Raw genomic sequence first — 17939 nt, 5'->3', positions numbered from 1 at the left:
TTTCGCATTAATCTAAAGCTAAATTGTTCATTTCGCATGAATTTGAAGCTAAATCGTTTGTTGAAAATCGCTATTTCGCACGAATTTTAATCGAAATCGTGTGTTTCGCATGATATTGAAGCTAAATCGTAAGTTTCGCGTTGATTTAAAGCTAATTCGTGTATTTCGCATGAATCTGAAGTTAAATACTTCATATCACATGAATTTGAAGCTAAATCGTTTGTTTAAAATCGCTATATCGCAAGAATTTGAAGCGAAATCGTGTATATCGCATGATATTTCTGCTAAATCGTATGTTTCGCGCTGATTTAAAGCTATGTCGTGTATTTCGCATTAATCTGAAGCTAAATTGTTCATATCACATGAATTTGTAGCTAAATCGTTTGTTTAAAATCGCTATTTCGCACGAATTTGAAGCGAAATCGTGGATATCGTTTGATATTGAAGTTAAATCGTTTGTTTCGCGTTCATTTAAAGCTAATTCGTGTATTTCGCATGAATCTGAAGCTAAATTGTTCATTTCGCATGAATTGGAAACTAAATCGTTTGTTTAAAATCTCTATTTCGCACGAATTTGAAGCGAAATCGTGTGTTTCGCATGATATTGACGATAAATCGTATGTTTCGCATTGATTTAAAGCTAATTCGTGTATTTCGCATGAATCTGAAGCAAAATTGTTCATTTCGCATGAATTTGAAGCTAAATCGTTTGTTTAAAACCGCTATTTCGCAAGAATATGAAGCGAAATCGTGTATATCGCATGATATTTCTGCTAAATCGTATGTTTCGCGTTGATTTAAAGCTAATTCGTGTATTTCGCATGAATCTGAAGCTAAATTGTTCATTTCGCATGAATTTCAAGCTAAATCGTTCGTTTAAAATCGCTATTACTTACGAATTTGAAGCGAAATCGTGTATATCGCTTGATATTGAAGTTAAATCGTATGTTTCGCGTTGATTTAAAGCTAATTCGTGTATTTCGCATGAATCTGAAGTTAAATAGTTCATATCACATGAATTTGAAGCTAAATCGTTTGTTTAACATCGCTATTTCGCAAGAATTTGAAGCGAAATCGTGTATATCGCATGATATTTCTGCTAAATCGTATGTTTCGCGTTGATTTAAAGCTAATTCGTGTATTTCGCATTAATCTGAAGTTAAATAGTTCATATCACATGAATTTGAAGCTAAATCTTTGGTTAAAATCGCTATTTCTCACGAATTTGAAGCGAAATCGTGTATATCGCATGATATTTCTGCTAAATCGTATGTTTCGCGTTGATTTAAAGCTAATTCATGTATTTCGCATTAATCTGAAGCTAAATTGTTCATTTCGCATGAATTTGAAGCTAAATCGTTTGTTTAAAATCTCTATTTCGCACGAATTTGAATCGAAATCGTGTGTTTCGCATGATATTGAAGTTACATCGTATGTTTCGCGTTGATTTAAAGCTAATTCGTGTATTTCGCATTAATATGAAGCTAAATTGTTCATATCACATGAATTTGAAGCTAAATCGTTTGTTTAAAATCGCTATTTCGCACGAATTTGAAGCGAAATCGTGTATATCGCATGATATTGAAGCTAAATTGTATGTTTCGCGTTGATTTAAAGCTAATTCGTGTATTTCGCATGAATCTGAAGCTAAATTGTTCATTTCGCATGAATTTGAAGCTAAATCGTTTGTTTAAAATCGCTATTTCGCGAGAATTTGAAGCGAAATCGTGTATATCGCATGATATTTCTGATAAATCGTATGTTTCGCGCTGATTTAAAGCTATTTCGTGTATTTCGCATTAATCTGAAGCTAAATTGTTCATATCACATGAATTTGTAGCTAAATCGTTTGTTGAAAATCGCTATTTCGCACGAATTTCAATCGAAATCGTGTGTTTCGCATGATATTGAAGCTAAATCGTATGTTTCGCGTTGATTTAAAGCTAATTCGTGTATTTCGCATTAATCTAAAGCTAAATTGTTCATTTCGCATGAATTTGAAGCTAAATCGTTTGTTGAAAATCGCTATTTCGCACGAATTTTAATCGAAATCGTGTGTTTCGCATGATATTGAAGCTAAATCGTATGTTTCGCGTTGATTTAAAGCTAATTCGTGTATTTCGCATGAATCTGAAGTTAAATACTTCATATCACATGAATTTGAAGCTAAATAGTTTGTTTAAAATCGCTATATCGCAAGAATTTGAAGCGAAATCGTGTATATCGCATGATATTTCTGCTAAATCGTATGTTTCGCGTTGATTTAAAGCTAATTCGTGTATTTCGCATTAATCTGAAGCTAAATTGTTCATATCACAAGAATTTGAAGCTAAATAGTTTGTTTAAAATCGCTATTTCGCACGAATTTGATGCGAAATCGTGTATATCGCATGATATTGAAGCTAAATCGTATGTTTCGCGTTGATTTAAAGCTAATTCGTGTATTTCGCATGAATCTGAAGCTAAATTGTTCATTTCGCATGAATTTGAAGCTAAATCGTTTGTTTAAAATCGCTATTTCGCACGAATGTGAAGCGAAATCGTGTATATCGCATGATATTTCTGGTAAATCGTATGTTTCGCGTTGATTTAAAGCTATTTCGTGTATTTCGCATTAATCTGAAGCTAAATTGTTCATATCACATGAATTTGTAGCTAAATCGTTTGTTGAAAATCGCTATTTCGCACGAATTTCAATCGAAATCGTGTGTTTCGCATGATATTGAAGCTAAATCGTATGTTTCGCGTTGATTTAAAGCTAATTCGTGTATTTCGCATTAATCTAAAGCTAAATTGTTCATTTCGCATGAATTTGAAGCTAAATCGTTTGTTGAAAATCGCTATTTCGCACGAATTTTAATCGAAATCGTGTGTTTCGCATGATATTGAAGCTAAATCGTAAGTTTCGCGTTGATTTAAAGCTAATTCGTGTATTTCGCATGAATCTGAAGTTAAATACTTCATATCACATGAATTTGAAGCTAAATCGTTTGTTTAAAATCGCTATATCGCAAGAATTTGAAGCGAAATCGTGTATATCGCATGATATTTCTGCTAAATCGTATGTTTCGCGCTGATTTAAAGCTATGTCGTGTATTTCGCATTAATCTGAAGCTAAATTGTTCATATCACATGAATTTGTAGCTAAATCGTTTGTTTAAAATCGCTATTTCGCACGAATTTGAAGCGAAATCGTGGATATCGTTTGATATTGAAGTTAAATCGTTTGTTTCGCGTTCATTTAAAGCTAATTCGTGTATTTCGCATGAATCTGAAGCTAAATTGTTCATTTCGCATGAATTGGAAACTAAATCGTTTGTTTAAAATCTCTATTTCGCACGAATTTGAAGCGAAATCGTGTGTTTCGCATGATATTGACGATAAATCGTATGTTTCGCATTGATTTAAAGCTAATTCGTGTATTTCGCATGAATCTGAAGCAAAATTGTTCATTTCGCATGAATTTGAAGCTAAATCGTTTGTTTAAAAACCGCTATTCCGCAAGAATTTGAAGCGAAATCGTGTATATCGCATGATATTTCTGCTAAATCGTATGTTTCGCGTTGATTTAAAGCTAATTCGTGTATTTCGCATGAATCTGAAGCTAAATTGTTCATTTCGCATGAATTTGAAGCTAAATCGTTCGTTTAAAATCGCTATTACTTACGAATTTGAAGCGAAATCGTGTATATCGCTTGATATTGAAGTTAAATCGTATGTTCCGCGTTGATTTAAAGCTAATTCGTGTATTTCGCATGAATCTGAAGTTAAATAGTTCATATCACATGAATTTGAAGCTAAATCGTTTGTTTAACATCGCTATTTCGCAAGAATTTGAAGCGAAATCGTGTATATCGCACGATATTTCTGCTAAATCGTATGTTTCGCGTTGATTTAAAGCTAATTCGTGTATTTCGCATTAATCTGAAGTTAAATAGTTCATATCACATGAATTTGAAGCTAAATCGTTTGTTTAAAATCGCTATTTCGCAAGAATTTGAAGCGAAATCGTGTATATCGCATGATATTTCTGCTAAATCGTATGTTTCGCGTTGATTTAAAGCTAATTCGTGTATTTCGCATTAATCTGAAGCTAAATTGTTCATATCACATGAATTTGAAGCTAAATCGTTTGTTTAAAATCGCTATTTCGCACGAATTTGAAGCGAAATCGTGTATATCGCATGATATTGAAGCTAAATCGTATGTTTCGCGTTGATTTAAAGCTAATTCGTGTATTTCGCATGAATCTGAAGCTAAATTGTTCATTTCGCATGAATTTGAAGCTAAATCGTTTGTTTAAAATCGCTATTTCGCGAGAATTTGAAGCGAAATCGTGTATATCGCATGATATTTCTGATAAATCGTATGTTTCGCGCTGATTTAAAGCTATTTCGTGTATTTCGCATTAATCTGAAGCTAAATTGTTCATATCACATGAATTTGTAGCTAAATCGTTTGTTGAAAATGGCTATTTCGCACGAATTTCAATCGAAATCGTGTGTTTCGCATGATATTGAAGCTAAATCGTATGTTTCGCGTTGATTTAAAGCTAATTCGTGTATTTCGCATTAATCTAAAGCTAAATTGTTCATTTCGCATGAATTTGAAGCTAAATCGTTTGTTGAAAATCGCTATTTCGCACGAATTTTAATCGAAATCGTGTGTTTCGCATGATATTGAAGCTAAATCGTATGTTTCGCGTTGATTTAAAGCTAATTCGTGTATTTCGCATGAATCTGAAGTTAAATACTTCATATCACATGAATTTGAAGCTAAATAGTTTGTTTTAAAATCGCTATATCGCAAGAATTTGAAGCGAAATCGTGTATATCGCATGATACTTCTGCTAAATCGTATGTTTCGCGCTGATTTAAAGCTATGTCGTGTATTTCGCATTAATCTGAAGCTAAATTGTTCATATCACATGAATTTGTAGCTAAATCGTTTGTTTAAAATCGCTATTTGGCACGAATTTGAAGCGAAATCGTGGATATCGTTTGATATTGAAGTTAAATCGTTTGTTTCGCGTTCATTTAAAGCTAATTCGTGTATTTCGCATGAATCTGAAGCTAAATTGTTCATTTCGCATGAATTGGAAACTAAATCGTTTGTTTAAAATCTCTATTTCGCACGAATTTGAAGCGAAATCGTGTGTTTCGCATGATATTGACGATAAATCGTATGTTTCGCATTGATTTAAAGCTAATTCGTGTATTTCGCATGAATCTGAAGCAAAATTGTTCATTTCGCATGAATTTGAAGCTAAATCGTTTGTTTAAAACCGCTATTTCGCAAGAATTTGAAGCGAAATCGTGTATATCGCATGATATTTCTGCTAAATCGTATGTTTCGCGTTGATTTAAAGCTAATTCGTGTATTTCGCATTAATCTGAAGCTAAATTGTTCATATCACATGAATTTGAAGCTAAATCGTTTGTTTAAAATTCGCTATTTCGCACGAATTTGAACCGAAATCGTGTATATCGCATGATATTGAAGCTAAATCGTATGTTTCGCGTTGATTTGAAGCTAATTCGTGTATTTCGCATGAATCTGAAGTTAAATAGTTCATATCACATGAATTTGAAGCTAAATCGTTTGTTTAAAATCGCTATTTCGCAAGAATTTGAAGCGAAATCGTGTATATCGCATGATATTTCTGCTAAATCGTATGTTTCGCGTTGATTTAAAACTAATTCGTGTATTTCGCATTAATCTGAAGCTAAATTGTCCATTTCGCATGAATTTGAAGCTAAATCTTTGTTTAAAATCGCTATTTCTCACGAATTTGAAGCGAAATCGTGTATATCGCATGATATTTCTGCTAAATCGTATGTTTCGCGTTGATTTAAAGCTAGTTCGTGTATTTCGCATTAATCTGAAGCTAAATTGTTCATATCACATGAATTTGAAGCTAAATCGTTTGTTTAAAATTCGCTCTTTCGCACGAATTTGAACCGAAATCGTGTATATCGCATGATATTGAAGCTAAATCGTATGTTTCGCGTTGATTTAAAGCTAATTCGTGTATTTCGCATGGATCTGAAGCTAAATTGTTCATTTCGCATGAATTTGAAGCTAAATCGTTTGTTTAAAATCGCTATTTCGCAAGAATTTGATGCGAAATCGTGTATATCGCATGATATTTCTGCTAAATCGTATGTTTCGCGCTGATTTAAAGCTATTTCGTGTATTTCGCATTAATCTGAAGCTAAATTGTTCATATCACATGAATTTGTAGCTAAATCGTTTGTTGAAAATCGCTATTTCGCACGAATTTCAATCGATATCGTGTGTTTCGCATGATATTGAAGCTAAATCGTATGTTTCGCGTTGATTTAAAGCTAATTCGTGTATTTCGCATTAATCTAAAGCTAAATTGTTCATTTCGCATGAATTTGAAGCTAAATCGTTTGTTGAAAATCGCTATTTCGCACGAATTTGAAGCGAAATCGTGTATATCGCATGATATTGAAGCTAAATCGTATGTTTCGCGTTGATTTAAAGCTAATTCGTGTATTTCGCATGAATCTGAAGCTAAATTGTTCATTTCGCATGAATTTGAAGCTAAATCGTTCGTTTAAAATCGCTATTACTCACGAATTTGAAGCGAAATCGTGTATATCGCATGATATTTCTGCTAAATCGTATGTTTCGCGTTGATTTAAAGCTAATTCGTGTATTTCGCATTAATCTGAAGCTAAATTGTTCATATCACATGAATTTGAAGCTAAATAGTTTGTTTAAAATCGCTATTTCGCACGAATTTGAAGCGAAATCGTGTATATCGCATGATATTGAAGCTAAATCGTATGTTTCGCGTTGATTTAAAGCTAATTCGTGTATTTCGCATGAATCTGAAGCTAAATTGTTCATTTCGCATGAATTTGAAGCTAAATCGTTCGTTTAAAATCGCTATTACTCACGAATTTGAAGCGAAATCGTGTATATCGCATGATATTTCTGCTAAATCGTATGTTTCGCGTTGATTTAAAGCTATTTCTTGTATTTCGCATTAATTTGAAGCTAAATTGTTCATTTCGCATGAATTTGAAGCTAAATCTTTGTTTAAAATCTCTATTTCGCACGAATTCGAAGCGAAATCGTGTGTTTCGCATGATATTGACGATAAATCGTATGTTTCGCATTGATTTAAAGCTAATTCGTGTATTTCGCATGAATCTGAAGCAAAACTGTTCATTTCGCATGAATTTGAAGCTAAATCGTTTGTTTAAAATCGCTATTTCGCAAGAATTTGAAGCGAAATCGTCTATATCGCATGATATTTCTGCTAAATCGTATGTTTCGCGTTGATTTAAAGCTAATTCGTGTATTTCGCATTAATCTGAAGCTAAATTGTTCATTTCGCATGAATTTGAAGCTAAATCTTTGTTTAAAATCTCAATTTCGCACGAATTTGAAGCTAAATCGTTTGTTTAAAATCGCTATTTCGCGAGAATTTGAAGCGAAATCGTGTATATCGCATGATATTTCTGCTAAATCGTATGTTTCGCGCTGATTTAAAGCTATTTCGTGTATTTCGCATTAATCTGAAGCTAAATTGTTCATATCACATGAATTTGTAGCTAAATCGTTTGTAGAAAATCGCTATTTCGCACGAATTTCAATCGAAATCGTGTGTTTCGCATGATATTGAAGCTAAATCGTATGTTTCGCGTTGATTTAAAGCTAATTCGTGTATTTCGCATTAATCTAAAGCTAAATTGTTCATTTCGCATGAATTTGAAGCTAAATCGTTTGTTGAAAATCGCTATTTCGCACGAATTTTAATCGAAATCGTGTGTTTCGCATGATATTGAAGCTAAATCGTATGTTTCGCGTTGATTTAAAGCTAATTCGTGTATTTCGCGTGAATCTGAAGTTAAATAGTTCATATCACATGAATTTGAAGCTAAATCGTTTGTTTAAAATCGCTATATCGCAAGAATTTGAAGAAATCGTGTATATCGCATGATATTTCTGCTAAATCGTATGTTTCGCGCTGATTTAAAGCTATGTCGTGTATTTCGCATTAATCTGAAGCTAAATTGTTCATATCACATGAATTTGTAGCTAAATCGTTTGTTTAAAATCGCTATTTCGCACGAATTTGAAGCGAAATCGTGGATATCGTTTGATATTGAAGTTAAATCGTTTGTTTCGCGTTCATTTAAAGCTAATTCGTGTATTTCGCATGAATCTGAAGCTAAATTGTTCATTTCGCATGAATTGGAAACTAAATCGTTTGTTTAAAATCTCTATTTCGCACGAATTTGAAGCGAAATCGTGTGTTTCGCATGATATTGACGATAAATCGTATGTTTCGCATTGATTTAAAGCTAATTCGTGTATTTCGCATGAATCTGAAGCAAAATTGTTCATATTGTTACGATCGTTAGTATTGAATGAATGATTGAAAGGATTGTTCGCAGTTTCGAACCTGCCTGCATACACCGGTTGCAGTTCGGGAAATTGAAGGGAAATAAATGAAATGGTTTTACCACTCATTCAAGATACTAGTGGATATTTTATTAAAATTAAATGTTTAACAAATTGATGTTAAAATATTGGGGGTCCCAATCGGGGTCACGAAAATCTTCCTCTTGGAAGAGGCGCTCCAACTCGTCGTCGTGATAACGGTCTTTCTCCGTTACCGGGTCGTAAACTTCCACGGACGGAGGAGAATCCGGGAACGGATCTGGCCTCAGTGCCTCCTCGGCCAGCTCCCTCCCAATATCGCGGAGCCTCTGCTCAAATTTTACTGTAGCCTCCCGTTGGAGTGCGCGGATTTTTCGGATGATTTTTGTCTTACGTCCCCCTCGACGTTTATTATTCGAACGTTTATTATTCTTGGTATCATTCATCTAAAGATTAATTTTCATTTTGATTACTTATATGTATATATATATATATATATATATATATATATATATATATATATATATATATATATTGGATTCTTATTATTATTATTATTCTCTCAGTATTATTATAAGCGTCTTTGGACGCAGCTTGTTCGGCACGTATAAGCGTCACTTGGACGCAGCTAGGTTGGAAGTATAAGCGTCGATTGGACGCAGCTAGGTTGGGAGTATAAGCGTCGATTGGACGCAGCTAGGTTGGGAGTATAAGCGTCGATTGGACGCAGAATAAGTGCCAGTCCAGAGAGGTAAATAATAATAAGAAGAATCACACTTGGTTAATACTGAGTAGAATAGTGAAATTGAAACGTTTGAATATGGGTTGAACTATTTTTATCTAATGGACTAAATTTAAACTTATTAAAAGTACAAACTCGTCGTTAGAATAAAGAACCATGCACTGAGTTTTACAAATTTTATAAGTACCTTAGCGTATATTCGTCGTTAATTTACTTAGATGATGCTGATCACTTGATCACTTTGACTTTTTATGTACTCGTAGACTGTTAGATAGAACTCTGTTCGCAAGACTGTTGTTCGGAAGACTGTTGTTCGGAAGACTGTTGTTCGGAAGACTGTTGTTCGGAAGACTGTTGTTCGGAAGACTGCCTTCTGCGGACCTCGCCTGTGTTTTTATAGGCCGCAGCCAGTGGTCAGACAGGTGGGGGTTCCCGTGTGACTGTGCCTTCGCGGGCTGTCCCGCTGCATTCCATTCCCATCTGCATTTTGCAGGTGTGCCGACTGTTATCGCAGTCACGTACGTCTCGGCGAGACCGAGTCTACGTGCCTCTTCTCGCTGCCTGCATCCGCTGGCGTGCCGGTCCTTATCGCAGTCACGTACTTTGCATGGGACCGAGTCTTCGCGGCTTGTCTCGCTGCATACCTTTCCTATCTGCATCCGCTGGCGCGCCGGTCCTTATCGCAGTCACGTACTTTGCATGGGACCGAGTCTTCGCGGCTTGTCTCGCCGCATACCTTTCCTATCTGCATCCGCTGGCGCGCCGGTCCTTATCGCAGTCACGTACGGTCCGTGTGCCAACTTCTGCCTTGCGCTTCCCATCAGAGTATTGACATCGCCACAACGACTGAGTGGGGACACTCGCTGGCGGGGATGGCTACGATTGTTCGGCCATCGCGTCAGTTGAGTCTTAGGTGTTAGACAGTGCGGTACGATAGTATTAGCTAAGACCAGTCGCGAGTGTAATCACAGTTCGTTCATTACCTTTTTGCTATTAGTTTTTCGTTTTCTGTTTCTACGACTGTTTTTTCGGCGAGCTGTGATTCTCGTTCGTGGTGAGTTTATAGTTCTATCTTTAAAAGCGATATGGTGTATTCGGGAGGTGTTACGTTTTTGACACTTTTAGTTTAAATTCTTTTAGTTTTAGTGTACATTTTCGGAATTTTAAATTGAAGGGCCGAGCGCTCAAGTGGTGTCAAATTGCGATGTAATTTGACACCATAACTCAAAATTTTTCGAGCGCCCGGCGCTCGACCCGTCTTTACAATAACGCTTTGTCGTGGGACGCGATTTTACAATAATGCTTCAGTCGCGGGACGTGACACCTTCCCCCTTAGATAGCAAATTTCTAAGAGAAATTTGTTCCAGGTTTCGTATGGCTGCTCGGCGTTCGGCGGTATCGGGTCTGCTTGTTTGTGTCTGGCAATCTACGCTGGTGGGTTCTGGATCATTGTCCGCATCGACTTGATATTTATGTTTGCTGGCACGGTGAAGAAGGAGGTGTGTGATTGAACTCCATGCTGCTCCGCATAGATGAAGACCGCAACCATACGTGGAATGTATCTGATAGCCTTGTATTATCGTATCCACTATTGTTTTAAATATTCTGAATATAATAAAAATACCAATCAGTCCAGCGCTAACGGATCCGAAGCGTAGGAATCCGTTCCAAAATTTGGTTGCTGCATTTTCGGCTATTTGATTTAATGTGTCCTCATTTATCATATCCATAAGAGACAAGGTTCCGCTCGGAATGTTTTTTCCCGTCATTGTCCGTGCCATTGAATTTATTATTGCTGCTTTTTCCGCCGGGAACATGATATGATCCCTCAAGTTATTCAAGTCCTTTTGAGTGTATATGCCGCTAGTGGCTAGGTTTAGTGGGTTGATATAACGCCAAATTGGTTCTTTTAGTGGTTGTAGGACTTGTGGAGGAACCGTCTCTGTCGGCCTAGGTAACAATTTATGCCAAGACTGATCAATTTCGTACATAACAGGCAACACATGGCTGCAGTCTCTCTGCGTGCCATGGTTAGAGAGTATTCGTGTTTTGGGCGTTAAGAACATCGTGCGGTTATTGTGAGTAACTGGTAACTCGTTATAGCATTCTTGAGCGTGTCTTACTTGTACGTTCACCGGAATACATTTTATAATGTGAATCACTTCTCCAGCAACCAGTGCCATATGTCCGGGCAACTTGGTTACTGTTTGGGCAAATTCATCTGGTTTTAGCGTAGCCAAGGTTAATGCGTTTGTCAGAACTTGTTTCTCTAGATCGCATTTTTGTTTTAGCAAATTCCGATAAAGGGTGGTCATCTGTGTTTTTATGTGTTTTTCAATGTACACGAATTTAGAGTTGATATACGTAAAAATGTCGAAATTTTCTACACGTGTCCTCTTTGCCGTTGTGAACGTGTTTCCCTTATTTGTTTCAAGAATAAAGAGTTTGGGATGTTCGGTTTGGAACAGCGTGTATCCACAAATCGGCATTTCGCCCGTTTTGGTAAATGCTAACGTGATTTCTTTGGTTGTGAGTGCAAATACAGATGGGGTTGGTTGTTGATTTAAGGTTTCTGTAATTTTTGAGGCCAGTCCTTCATACAGTACATCGTATTGGTCAAATTTGCAGGTTGAAACTGGGAATGGTTTCCAATAGGTGTAACCGTCTTCGTTGTCAAGGCATGTGCCACTTTGAAAACCACAGATTGTTCCTGATTTTAAAATGACTTTGTTCGCCTCTAGACGAACTGGAACGGAGGATGCTCGTATAGTTATTGTGGCAGTAGCTTGCACTACTACATTCTCCCATGACCCGTATGGGTCCGAGAAATCGGCTCCATGACAGGTTCCATCAATATTTAGTTTACCAGCCATTGTGAAGGGTCGAGTTACCGTGGTATTAGTTTTTAACCCATATAGGAAAGTATTTCTTCCTGCGTGAAATATTCCAAATTGGTGCATTTGGTTGCATTCTTCTTCGGTTGTTGTTTCCAAGTATTGGTTGATGCCATTTTGCACTGCCGAGATATGTGAGTGCATGCCGCAGTAGTGTATGGTTCTTGCTATTTCCACTTTACATTGTATGACGTCTACGTAGTTGAACTCTGACAGTTGTAGCAGTTGAATATATGTTTGCTCCGTCATTGTGGTTAATTGCTCGGTATCGCAATCGCCAATTTCATTGAGAGATACCGTGGTGATATTCAGGTTATTGCCGCTGCAATCATATCCGACGATGGCCCAGCTCATTCGCACATAACAAAGCATTAACCAAATAGTTAACATCTGGAATCAAATGTTTTATTTTTTATGATACGCTTTCTTTTACAAATTTGTTAAGTTTACTTATTTCATCATATAAACTTAGAAATAAATTGCCGCAGTAGTGTAATAGTAGTAAATTAACGTCCATCATTAAAATTCATTATGTGTTCGCTATCTATAGCATAACCCGACGAGACGTATTCCCACTGTTCAAAAGTTAGTTCAAAGTGAGTCTCAATGCACTGGAGACACTGGGATGCACATTTCACGTTCACAAGGGGCGTGAGACAATTGTTGCATTCGCTGAGGTGTAGAAGTCCTTCGGAGGAAGTGATGGCATGAGTCCATTCGATCAATACAAATTGTTCCTTCAGACTGGGGTGTAAGTCTTCATAACAATATGCGCACAGGTTGTTTCCGGGATAGGCGGTGTTGGCTAGTCTGAATATTGCCTGCGTTATTAGTTTCACGCAGTAAAGATTTAGAAGGGTGGCGTAGATGTCTGGGTATTCTTCAGGAATGACTCCGTCTATGGCTTGTATCAAGTTTTTATATTCTTCCACATTATATTCTTGTAATGGGTTCGGGACCCCCATTTTGACTCTACCATCTGCAGATTACGTCAATTAGCAGGTTTGAGTTTATTGCAGCCCACCCGCTTGTTGACAGTTCTAAATATTCTTCAATGCACTCTGTGCATCGCCAAGCCGGACGTACATTGGCAATCCGCACGTCACATTTATGACAATGCACCGCCCACACTATTGTGTGCACATTTCCCAGCGAATGCCATCCACCTTCGTGAAAAAAGGGCTGATCTTCTTCAACTGCACCCAAGTAACACTCTTGGCACAGGCGGCGTCTCAATCGGGATACGTAGATCGGGGTCCTTGATACCGCAATTATACAAAATAATTGGAGGAGCCGTCCATATGTTTCCGGATGATGGATTGGTAAAATTCCGTCTATTGGTCCGTAGAATTCTTCCAAGTCCTCTGGATCTTCTTTATAGTTTTCCCGGGGAATTGGCATACTGGTTGAAAATACAGAATTGAGTTTAGGTTCCTTCTTATTTATAATTTGCAACAGTCTGTGGTCTTCGTCGATAGTGATCATTCAGTCCGTCTGTTGTATGTAGTCTTCAAGTCGATGGTCGGTATATTTTATATTTTAGATCTAATATGAGCTAGTTTTAATTTATTAAGGTGAACGGTACGCAGAGTACCTCCAAATAAGATTTTTACATTCTCCTTGGGTAGGAGTTCTATAACCTTGTGCGGGCCGGTGTATTGGTTACAGAATTTACCTCTCAAGGGTTCTTTCAGTAAATATACTAGATCTCCTGCTTTAAAATTTTGAGGATTTATTCGTTTGTCGTAATAATGTTTCGATCTGGTTTTCGCTGCAATCAAATTTTTTCGAGCCGATAATTGTAATTTGTTTATTGTAGTGTGTAGTTCTTGGAGATAATCTGCGTAGGTAGGTTCTACGTTTTCTCTAACGGGATTGTAGCTGCTAGGTTCGCGAGCAATTCTACCAAAAATTAGTTCATGAGGAGAAAACTTAGTACCTTCGTGAACAGAAGTATTGTAAGAAAACATTGCTAGTTCTAACCAGTCGTCCCAGTTAGACGAGTTCGTTACATATTGTTTAAGGTATTCTATTAAGACGTGATGCGACCTTTCGATAGAACCATTACTTTGCGGATGATATGCGGTAGTTTTATAATGTTTTATTTTAAATTTCTTTGATACCTGTTTCATTAAATTTGACGTAAAGTTAGAACCTTGATCCGTTAGTATTGCCCTGGGGGCTCCGAATCGGCATACCAGATGTTTGATAAAGGCATCCGCTATATCCGCAGAGGTGGTTTGATCTAAAGGTACAGCTAAAGAATATTTTGTTAGTAAGTCCTGCATGGTTAGTATATATCTATTTTTCCTTTTAGTTTCTGGTAAAGGACCAACTATATCTAGACTGACTTTATCAAAGGCGTTTCCTGGTGTATCTGTCAACACCATAGGTTGCCTTGTTTTTATTCTTGTCAGTTTTTTCAGTTGACATTCATTGCATGTTCGGATGAAGTCCCTAATATCTTTTTTCATACCATCCCAATAAAACTTTGGTCGAATTCTATGATATGTTTTCGTTATACCCTTGTGTCCTCCAATTGCAGATGCGTGATTTTCGTTTATAATACTTAGTCTTTCCGTTACTGGGGGTATTGTGATTTTACCGGTACATACGGTTATGTTTACATTCTGGTCTCTAAATATTTGTTTGAGTTCGTTTAGTATGTACTTCCAAGGGATATCTTCTATAGTTTCTGTTTTGCGTATTGAGAAAGATTTCAGTTGTAGTTCTTGTGCTACGTCCAATAAAGAGGCCAGACAATTGGTAACATTTATAGGCTCTATAGGCGTGTGATTATTGGCTTTGACAGGGAGTGCTATAATGTAGAATGATTCGGTAGGATGAAGTCTGGCTCGTTCAAACGTTAGGTCGATGAATGTTCCCAATTGGTTAGCTTCGTTTAATTCTTTCGCACCTTCGTCGATTGGATTGCCGTCCATGTCAATGAATACGACTTTGTGTGTTTTGCTCATGTTCAAGGGCTCACGGCTTTCAATTATGTGTAAGTGTGGGTTGCGTTGTTGGTCGTGGTCTTCGATCGCAGTCTCGTCAGGGTTGCTCAAGGGGCTTATATGTTCCCAAAGCACGTCTCCTTGGCTAGGCGTTAATTCCATGTCGTTGGTTATTGAATTGTTCTCGGGTACGTCATCAAACAGTCTGGCGGCTATCGGTTCGGGTGATGATTCTTCTATATCTTGGTGGTATGGTGTTGGTGCTGGTATAGGTGTGGTCAAGTCGTCACATTTCTTACGTTTTCTCGTTGCGTCGAACATGGGTGAATCGTCCGATGAGATGTTTAGGTCATCCTTTTTCTTCTTCAATGGGTTGTTTATAGAAATATATTCTTCTTCTTCTTCTGCATCTTCGAAAGATATAGAGGCTGTTCTCTTTCTGGCTGATTTCGTTTTATCTACAGGTTGGATAGGTAGGCATTGTTCGGGTGGATTTCGTGACAAAGCGTCTGCGTTGGCGTTGGCTCTTCCTTCCTTATATTGTATTTTATATTCGTATTCTGACAGTTTCAATTTCCATTTCCACAATCTTGAGGTTGGGTCTTTGATTGAATGTAGCCATACTAGTGGTTTGTGGTCTGTAACTATGTTGAATTGTCGTCCGTATAGGTAAGGCCGAAAATATGTGGTGCAGTATACAATCGCAAGACATTCCTTCTCTATTGTTGAATATTTTTGTTCGGCAGGATTTAATACACGGGAGGCGTATGCTATGGGTAGATCCTTGCCTATCGCCCCCTGACTGAGTACGCCTCCAATAGCATATCCGGACGCGTCAGTTGTTAAGTTGAATGTTTGTTTGAAATCCGGAAATTGAAGTATTGGTTCTGTTACAAGGGCTTCTTTTAACGTTTGGAATGATTGTTCCTGGGTTTCTCGCCATTTGAATTGGGTATCCTTTTTTAATAGATCGGTAAGAGGTTTAGCTGTTGCAGAAAATTTTTGGATAAATCTGCGATAATAACCAGCTAGTCCTAGGAATTGTTTAATTTGTTTTGGATTTTTAGGTTTTGGGAAATTTTTCACCGCCTCGATCTTTTTGGGGTCTGGTTTTAGACCGGACTCGCTAATAATGTGTCCTAAGTAGGCAACTTCATGTCGTAGAAACTCACATTTGTCTGGTTGTAGGGATAGGTTGGCTTCTCTTAGACGATTCATCAGCTTGTTGAATTTCATTTCATGTTCTTGTAGCGATCTGGCATATAACACAATATCGTCTAGATATACGAATAATTCTGTCCCTTGTAGTCCAGACAGAACGCTATTCATTAGCCTTTGAAAGGTGGCTGGTGCGTTCTTTAAGCCGAATGGCATTCTTTTGAATTGAAAGTGTCCATATGGTGTTGAAAAAGCTGTTTTGTGAGCATCCTCTGGTGCCATTTTAATTTGATGGAATCCAGAAGCTAAGTCGAAAGTGGAAAAGTATTTGGCGCTTCCAAGTTGATCGAGGATTTCCGTGATATTAGGTAATGGGTATGCGTCATTGATCGTTTTATCGTTGAGGTTTCGGTAATCGATGACTAGGCGCCATCGTTTATTTCCTTGCGAGTCAGCTTTTTTGGGTACAATCCACACCGGAGAGTTGTATGGCGATATTGATGATTCCACTATATTCGTGTCTAGCAATTCTTGTACTTGTTTGTTAATTTCCTCTTTATGTACTGGGGGAAATCTATATTGTCGTGTGTTTATTGGAATATCGTCTGTCGTTGGAATTTTGTGCCGAGATAAGTTGGTTCCTTGTAGTGTTTCCCCTGGGATGTAAAATCTGTCTGCGTTTCGTTCGATTAGTCGTAATATGTTCTTCTTTTCTTCCGAGTTGAGATGATCTAATCTTAGTAATTTTAGTATTGCTTGGAGACGATCTTGACGGCATATTGTCGTTGTAAGGCATGTTTTTATTTCTTTATCCTTGGGTTCCTCAAATTGTTGAAGCTTAACTACGGGTATGTCGAGGACATAATCCTTTAATGTAGTATTAGTTGCTCGGATATGAGCTCGTCCCTGGCTATTGGTTACGATCGCTTCACCGATGAATATACCATTTTCTTTGGTTATGAGTGGTATATAACCTTGCTTTTCTTCCGAATTTATTATGGTAACCATGATTGCTATCGATGTTCGTTTTGGAATTGTTACTTGTTGGGGTTCATAGAAAGGTATGTAAGTGTTTCCCCAATTTAAGTGTTTCCCGGAGTAGTCAATTGTTGCTTGATAAGTTTGCATGAAGTTGGATCCTAAGATTCCACATTGGTCTATCGGCATTTTATCACTGACAACGTGAAAGAGTACTGGATGACCTGCTATCCTGATTTTAACAGTCCCTAAGGTGTCCAGGATTTCGGCCGAGATTCCTCTAATATGAATAATGTCGTCAGTGTTGATGTCGTCAGAGCTGGATATCATGCATTCTTTTATTAAATTAACTTCTGACCCAGAATCTACAAGGAGTGTAACAATTCCGTGCATGTCGGGTGAGGTGATCATAACTGTCGGTGTGTTGGTAGTAGAGTCTAATCGAACAGTGATAGCTCGCTTAGGTCTATCTCTGCGTTTTCCTCTTGCTTCGATTGTTTGCTCGGGCCCTTGGTCTTCTGTATTATTGATTGCGTTGGTGTTGATGGCCCAGGCACCGGAGATACAGGTTTCTCCGTAGTAGCTGGTCTTATTTTCATGACTGAACGGCGCTGGTTCGGGTTCGCTCCCTTGGGTGCGCCGGAATTCCCATGGGAGGGGTTGCCGTTTCCCGTTCGTTGATTACCGTATGGAACTATTTCGCCAGAATCGATTTTAGCTTTAAATTTGTAGCAATCCTTGATTAGGTGGCCTGGCTTTTTACAATAATTGCAAGAGATCTGTTTGGTTAGA

The 17939-nt window shown here is 37.5% G+C and overlaps 1 protein-coding gene across 1 annotated transcript; it reads right to left on the bottom strand.

The window, feature by feature from the left end:
- Nucleotides 1-10421: 10421 nt before the first annotated feature.
- LOC143263791 (uncharacterized) lies at nucleotides 10422-12411 on the bottom strand. The gene has a single exon (XM_076528502.1). It carries the CDS (start codon nucleotides 12409-12411, stop codon nucleotides 10468-10470), a length of 1944 nt encoding a protein of 647 aa, XP_076384617.1. The 3' UTR covers nucleotides 10422-10467.
- Nucleotides 12412-17939: the final 5528 nt, after the last annotated feature.

This window comes from Megalopta genalis, unplaced genomic scaffold (genome assembly GCF_051020955.1).
Source record: "Megalopta genalis isolate 19385.01 unplaced genomic scaffold, iyMegGena1_principal scaffold1785, whole genome shotgun sequence".
In the NCBI taxonomy this organism is placed as follows: Eukaryota; Metazoa; Arthropoda; class Insecta; order Hymenoptera; family Halictidae; genus Megalopta; species Megalopta genalis.
This window is presented reverse-complemented; position numbering and strand designations above follow the sequence as displayed.